This window comes from Micromys minutus, assembly GCF_963924665.1.
Source record: "Micromys minutus genome assembly, chromosome: 3".
NCBI classification, from domain to species: Eukaryota; Metazoa; Chordata; class Mammalia; order Rodentia; family Muridae; genus Micromys; species Micromys minutus.
The window spans coordinates 53908425-53915972 of NC_137972.1; the positions used below are offsets into that span (position 1 = coordinate 53908425).

At 43.9% G+C, this 7548-nt stretch overlaps 1 protein-coding gene and 1 pseudogene across 2 annotated transcripts; one reads left to right on the top strand and one right to left on the bottom strand.

Annotated features, from left to right (window-relative positions):
- Positions 1 to 522: 522 nt before the first annotated feature.
- LSM3 (LSM3 homolog, U6 small nuclear RNA and mRNA degradation associated) lies at positions 523 to 7488 on the bottom strand. Its single transcript, XM_080914041.1, has 4 exons — positions 7446 to 7488; positions 6526 to 6636; positions 3984 to 4079; positions 523 to 897 (listed from the first exon to the last, which is right to left on the bottom strand). Exons 1-4 carry the CDS (start codon positions 7464 to 7466, stop codon positions 817 to 819), a joined length of 309 nt encoding a protein of 102 aa, XP_080770167.1. The 5' UTR covers positions 7467 to 7488; the 3' UTR covers positions 523 to 816.
- Positions 1382 to 1830, top strand: LOC308418319 (large ribosomal subunit protein uL15-like; annotated as a pseudogene). The gene has a single exon. The product of its transcript is annotated as a large ribosomal subunit protein uL15-like (transcript).
- Positions 7489 to 7548: the final 60 nt, after the last annotated feature.

A 7548-nucleotide genomic window follows, 5' to 3' on the forward strand; every position in this document is an offset into this window, starting at 1 on the left:
TGTAGTGCTGGGGACTATGGCCCTAACGCTTACAGGCTGAGAGCCGGAGCCCTAGCTCTATTTTCTGTATTTCACAACAGGGTAACTAAGTGGAAGGTGTTGGCCCCAAGTGTTCTTGTGATTCTATGTGAAGCAGAGGCTGAATGAAGCCAGAATGGAAGTAGCTTTGCCTTCAGCTGCTTCCCTCAGACTCTCCAGGTCCTTGTCACTGGCGGCCTGTGAGCCAGGATTGAAGACAGTTTCTTTGGTGACAGAAGTCATGCTTTGTATTTTCCTAGTAGGTTGACAGTTGGGGTCACTTGCCTCCCCTCTTGTCTAGTTCTCACTGGGTGCTACCTGAACTCTTGGGGCTCCTAAGACAGGAAAGGTTATCAACAATGGCCTCTCTACCCCAGAACTGCTGCAACAGCACTACCTCATATAAGGGCAGGGCAGACTGGCCACTCTTCACACCCTAGACATGGGAGACATACTGTACACACCAGGTAAAAACTCCAAAACCCACAAAACACATTAAAAGCATAGTAATAAAAAAGGAAACACCAAATTTAATTTAAAGAAAAACAACCTGAAAGTAACTGCAAGAACAATGGGCAAACCAACTCCTGAAAAGAGCACGGCGCTCACACTGGCTGGAGAAAGGGCAGGTCATTTAGCTGGAGAGCTTGTGGGTTTCTTGCAAATGAACTTCTTTGAGGGTAGAGGGATCCTCGGGTCATTCCTATCAGAATGTGTGTGAGCTTCTCTCTCTGGGAGTGTCCTGTACATCTCAAGAGGCAAAACCTCCACTTTCCTACACAGGCTCCGTTTTCTGTCTCAGCCAACTCTCAACGGAGGGGCAACTAGAACAACACCATCTCCCCGGACGAAGAGCATGGGGATGTTTCGTTTTGTGGACTAGAAGAGAACAGAAGGAAAAGCAGGATCAGGTTAAACAGTCCAAGCCCTGTTTCCTGGGTGACTGCAGCAGGGATCACTGCTGCATTCCCAGAGCCACTCTCCTCTTCCTGTGAACTGCTCGAGTGCATTGTGACACACCTGGACACAGGTAGAGGAGTTTTGTGTTATTTCTTTGAGATGGGGTCTGTCTTGTGGTGTAGCCCACATTAGTCTAAAATTTCTAATCCCCATACCTCCCACACCTCAACCGTGAGTGCTGCGATTATTATTTTTTTAAGATTTATTTTCTCTGTGTATGTGCATGCGTGCGTGTGTGTGTGTGTGTGTGTGTGTGTGTGTGTGTGTGTATGTATGTATGTATGAGGTGTCCTTTCTTTTCTGGAATTCTTTTCTGAGACACATGAACTCACACAGATGCACACATACACATAAAAATTAGATAAATAAACGTAAAATAAAACAAGTCGCTCTTTCTTTTCTGCCACCGCCATCCAGACTGAGGAAGACCTGGAAACTCCGGGGCCACGTGAGCCACGGCCACAGTCGCATCGGTAAACACCGCAAGCACCCAGGAGGCCGAGGCAATGCTGGAGGCATGCATCACCACAGGATCAACTTTGACAAACATCACCAGGTTACTTCGGGAAAGTGGGTATGAGGCATTACCACCTGAAGAGGAACCAGAGCTCCTGCCCAACTGTCAACCTGGATAACTTATGGACGTTGGTCAGCGAGCAGACACGGGTCAATGCAGCAAAAGCAAGACTGGAGCTGCTCCCGTCATTGATGCTGTTCCATCAGAACTACTACAAAGTTCCTGTGAAGGGAAAGCTCCCTAAGCAACCTGTCATCGTGAAGGCCAAATTCTTCAGCAGAAGAGCTGAAGAGAAGATAAAGGGTGTCGGAGGTGCTTGTGTTCTTGTGGCTTAAAGCTACTTCAGAGGTTAATTAAATGCTAACATTTTCCAAAAAAAAAAAAAAAAAAAAAAAAAAAAAAAAAAAAAAACCCAAGTCAGACATTGTGGCTCATGACTATAATAGAGTCAAGTAAAACTCAGCTACATGACATGTTCCAAAATTGCCTGTGTTGTAAGCAAAGACTGTGCCAAAAATACATATTAAAAGGGGAAAAGAAGAAGCAAGTGCTCTTGGCCCCTGAGCTGCATCTACAGCCTAGGTGCTACATGTCCAGTTTTGGACTGACTGGGGGAGAGGGTGCTGGAGATTAAACTCTTTTACGCTTAACTACTGAATTATATCCTCAACTATGACTGAATTTTAGCTATGGATTTCAAGAGTGATGTCTTCTGAGTGTCAGTCTTACCAATGGATAGACCCTGTACACTAAAATCTCAAGGAACAGGAAGGTAGAGAAGTATAATGTCCCCAACTTAGCACCTGAAAGAAAACCACTGTGCAGACTGTAGGTGGGGCCTCAGCCTCAAGTCAGCGCCATCATCACACCTGCTTCTATGTACTCCTGGGAGCACAAACGGGGAACACAATTTTCAAGGTTTTAGCTTAGTGGTCAGGTTTTGGGCAGGTCAGCAAATATGGTGCATTTGGAGTCATCACTAAGCCTTTTCAAAGTGTGAGGCAGAACCTGGGAGCAGCCCAAAGACCTCCCAAAACCACAGACTGTGGGTACAAAGGCTGGAAAAAGTCAAATGTTAATAAGTGCTCTGGTGTAAGATATATTCAGCAGGGAAGTAAAAGAATGAGATCTGGCAAGAACTAACTAGTTATCAGAAGACAAAAAGAAACAACACCAGATGCTTTTAAGCCCAACTAGATAAGTACAAAACAAAACTGTGGAGCAAGATTTTCAGTTAAAAACACTTTGTCCTCAGGCAAAGACCATGCAGAAATCCACACAGTATGGGTAATCAGGGTAGTCTGATAGAGATGGCAATACTGTCTCCTCCGTTTCCAAAAGGTCTGCAATTATGTGAGGACTGGTGCTTTAGGATGAGGGTCAAGATGGTTCTGCTACAAAGAGCACAGTATCACTAAGGGCAACCCGGCAGTTAACCGCATTGTGGGCTGTATGTTGAAGGAAGTTGGTAAACATGAAGGACAGCAGAAAAGTGGGCTAGAGCCATTAACACTTTAGCAATCAACAAGAGCAATATTCTGTGGTAGACCGAGAACCAAAAGAACAGGGCCTACCATTTTCTATCTTCCTATTAGCCAGTTGGTAGCAATCTAGTCACTCAGGTGTTAATATAAACACCGTGGGGAAAAACTGGGAATCCCACGGGTCTGTGGTCCCTTTCTGCTTTGGGAATGTTGCTATTCATTAGTTATATCAGCTGAGAGTGGGCCAAGGGGAAGCTGCTGTTTGGTTTCCCATCTCAGAGGTAACAAAAGATACAAGACAGCAATGCACTGTTCTTCTGTTCTTCACAGTGCTGCCTGGAAAGGACTGTAGGCAATACCCACACCACCAGTCTGTCCTGCCTTTGTCTGTAGTAAAAACACGATACATTCGTAGACATGATGAGAAAGTGCTTAGCAGTTAAGAGTATTGGCCACTCTTCCCGGGAACCTAGGTTCAATTCCCAGCATTTACAGGGTGGCTCATGACTATCTGTAACCCCAATTCCAAGGAATTTGATGCTCTCTTCTGGCCTCCTTGGACACCAGGCATGCATGTAGTACATAGACATATACAGGCATCCATACATACAAAATAAATTTTAAATTTTAATTTAAAAGAGAAAAGAAACTATTGTATTTGTGTGCTTTGTGTAATGGCACAAGCTTTTAAACCCAGTACTCCTGAGGCAAAGGCTCAGACCAACTCGGTTGACTGGAAAGGGCACTCTCTAACTCTAGGCTGTGCAGTGTGCCCCATGTTCCCAGCTTTGTGAGCTGTCACCCATGTTGGGGCAGGCTTTAGCAATACAGCTGTCTTTAAGTTCAGTGTTATAACAGGTTGTGGGACTCCCAAACTCTTGCATTTAATTATATACTCTATCAATAGTTGCTAAGTAGGTGCCAGGACAAAATGGGCTTTTCACAAATATGTGTTAAACAGTTGAGAACTGACACTGCTAACAGAGAAGGCTTGCAGGACTCACTTTATATATCTCTTCATATGTCTCCTCATCAATCTCTATCGTCGTCACAGTTTCTTCTACATCTCCCAGGATCATATTTAAATGTTGATCATAAGCCTGAAGTGGGAGGGTGAGATTTGAGAAACAAGGAACAGTGCTCAAAAGATACAAGTGAATTTTAAGTAGCAGATTCAATACTTACACACAAAACTTTCACATGCAAATAACACACTCCTCTGCGATAGTCTATGTCTTTACATGCTATTCCCAGTGACGATACTGCTTAAGATAAAAAGTAAGTTCACTCAAAGTAACCTGAGAATACTTAAGACCTCCTTTACTTGTTACTCAAAGTGGTTCCACAATTCACAAGTTTATTATGAAAAAACAGCAAATTCTCTGTCAGACTTCTCTGAGAAATACTAAGCAGTATAAAGTCCGCTCACTTGCTGTTCGATAGCACTGTGGTTCTCAAGCAAGGACACTGCCATTTGATGCTCACAAAAATGAAACAGGTGTACCAAAATGTGGCCTATTTTTGTGTACATAGGTATGTGTGTGTAGTGAACATGTGTATTGCATGTTTACATGTGTGTGGATGCCAGAGGCTGAAACTGAATGCCTTCTTCAGTTGCTCCCCACCTTACATATTGAGGTAGTGTCTCTCAGTTGAACACAAGAGCTTGTTGACTGTCTAGCTAGCCAGCTTGCTCTGGTGTCTCCACAGGTGTTAGGGATCTAAACTCCAGTACTCACACTTTACCCACCAATCATCTGTCCCACCTCCACTTTGCCCATTTATAACTTGTCCAGAGCTTAATGTGCTCTGGCAATCTGTGTGCTCAGAAAGGAAGGATTGCAACCAGTGTTCAGTGCAACCTCCAAAGTTCATTCCTTTTACTAAATGGCAAACCTCCTGGGGCTTGTTCAGAGCCCACTTACATGTTCTTCTAACAAAGTTCTAAGTGCTTTGCCTGCTCACATCAAGATTAAAAATAGCCTAACAGCCTCGTTAGGAAGGAACTGCTTGGCAGCTACACAAATGAGCAAAATGTTCAGCTGGAAAGCAGGGAGGAAACAGAAAGCTGGGCACTTACTACAGAGCTAAGAGCACAGAGACCTCCAAGTTAAAGGCGACGGTCTGGCCTGGGTGTCATTCCATGTGCCAAAGAGCCATGCAATTTAGCTCTATCCCATGTTTCTCACCAAAATGGCACTGCTGTTTCCATAAGGTTAGCTGTAGACCAATAGCTAAGTCCCTTCCCAGCCCCAGAGGTTCTTCATCCTCAGGTTTCAGGAAAGAACTATGAGTTTCTAAGTCTGAGACTTAGAAGTGCAATGGCCTGGTCACCCACACTGGCTCTGTCACTGGCAGTACAGGGCTGTTTCTAAGTCTGAACTAAAAAGACATATTTCAATTCCTGTGTGAATAGCTCCAAGGAAAGTAACAAGAAGAGACAAAACCCTAAGTATACAATGACGCTACTTCAAGGAACCAATTCCACAGGCATAATAAGTGTGCACAAGCAATATGTAAAAAAGTGCCAATGCAGTTTTATAGCTGGGCAAACAAACAAACAAGTGACTCAAGCCTTGCCCAGAGTCCAGTGTACTTGTGTCAGCTATGTAATCATTCCACACAGAAACCATGTGTGTACATATCAGACAAGGTTTCACTGTGTAGTCCAGACTAGCCTCACTTCCTGCCTCAGTCATCTTATATAATCTTCCTGCCTCAGTCATCTAAGTACTGGCATTATGGGCACATGTCACTATACCTCACTAGGATTCCCCTTCAAATAAAAACAGTATATGTACATGCAGGAAACATGTGGACGAGTATGTAGCCAACTTTGAACAGTGGTCATACATAGACAAAATAGAACTTCACCTTTAATTCTATAGATTTCTATGGTGTTTAATCTTGGGGGGGGGGGGTAGTGCTAGGGGCTTTGCTACATGCTAGGCAAGCTATCTCTGGCCTGATATTTAATTTTTTCATAACAAAGCAGAGTTTTATTATGTCAAAAATTAGGACACCCCATCCAATAACTTTTAAAAATACAAGACAATGCCAAAAATGGGAGTGCATGTCTATAATCCCAGCTCGAAAAAGAGAGGCAGGAGGATCTTGAGTTTAAAGCTAGCTGGGTTGCATAGTATGACCTTCTCTAAAACAAAGAGAACAAATAAATAAACAAGACAAAATTACAGGAAACAAACGTGTTCTATAGAGTTGTAGAGATGCTCAAATTAAAGAGCACTGGGTATTCCTGCAGAGGACCTGAGTTTGGCTCCCAGCAACCATATCAGGCAGCTCAACTGTCTGCAACTTCAGCTCTAGGGAATCAGATGCCTTGTCCTGGTCTCATAGGAGTCCCATCCCTCTCTAAAAAACATTCAAGTTAAGGAAAAAATATTTTTAAAGTAAATAAAGGATTTTCCAACTCCCCAAAGTAATTGTAGAATTCAAAAAAGTAAGTTTATGTTGCAGTTCCTATCTGTACGGAGGCAGAAAGGGATGACGGGAGCATCTGGTTCTGAGAAAATTTAACAGACTTACATGTAATCTGCCTCGAAGCTCTCGGTCATTTCTCATTTTCACATAGATTCGTTCATCCAAGCTGAGCCTGATAAGATCCAGGGGCTCCTCTACAGTATTGGTGGTCTGTTGCTGATGAAAGAAGAAGGCTTAGTAATGGTATACAGGGGTAATGTGGGGTTTTATTCACTGTTAGGCAGTGAAAGCAACATGTGGGTGCTGATACACAACCAGGATTGTCTACAAGAACAACAAGTGCTCTTAACCACTAAGCCACCTCTCTAGCCCCAATAAATCCCTATTAAGGAACTTATATTCTAGTTGTGGAACACGATAAATAAGGAAATACATATTTAAAACAATATGCTCTGAAGAGAAACACAATGGGGTAATATGTTTGTGTGTGTGTGTGTGCATGTGAGGGAGTGCAGGTCATTTCGGTGGCCAGGGTACGCCAGCTACCTAATAGAAAAGAGTAGGTGAAGAGGCCTGTAGGATCTTCTGTTATCCTGTGTACCAGATCTTTGCTTGTTTTCTATATACTGTATCTCTAGCAGTTTCTCTATCTCATATAACTGCACCTTTTATCTGACCTCCCCTCCTATTACACTCCAAGTGAGCCCCTGCCTATGTTCCAGGAGGTTACATGTATTACTAAGCTGGTGTCCTACTACTACATTATGCTTTCTGTCGGAATCCCGACAGCTATCTCCCAGAGATGGGCATCCACAGCCGTCTGCATTCTACAGAGAAAGGGCGACGAGCATGATGGGCAGATTTGAGAAACTCTGGGCCTACGGAAGTTTTAGGAGTTGGCCCGGTTACGGAAGGCCGCGGTAACTCGGAAAAAAGATAAGGGCCATTCCACGGAAAGTGTGGAAAAAGCAAGCGGGGCCGGGAAGCGAAGCACTTCCTTTTCGAACGCCTCCGGACAAACTTACCTGATCTACGTCGTCCGCCATGTTTCAAACGCTGCGCCCTTTCCACCTCTCGCGAGAGCAGGCACTAGGAAACGTTAAGCCACCACGCACTGGAAGGCGAACT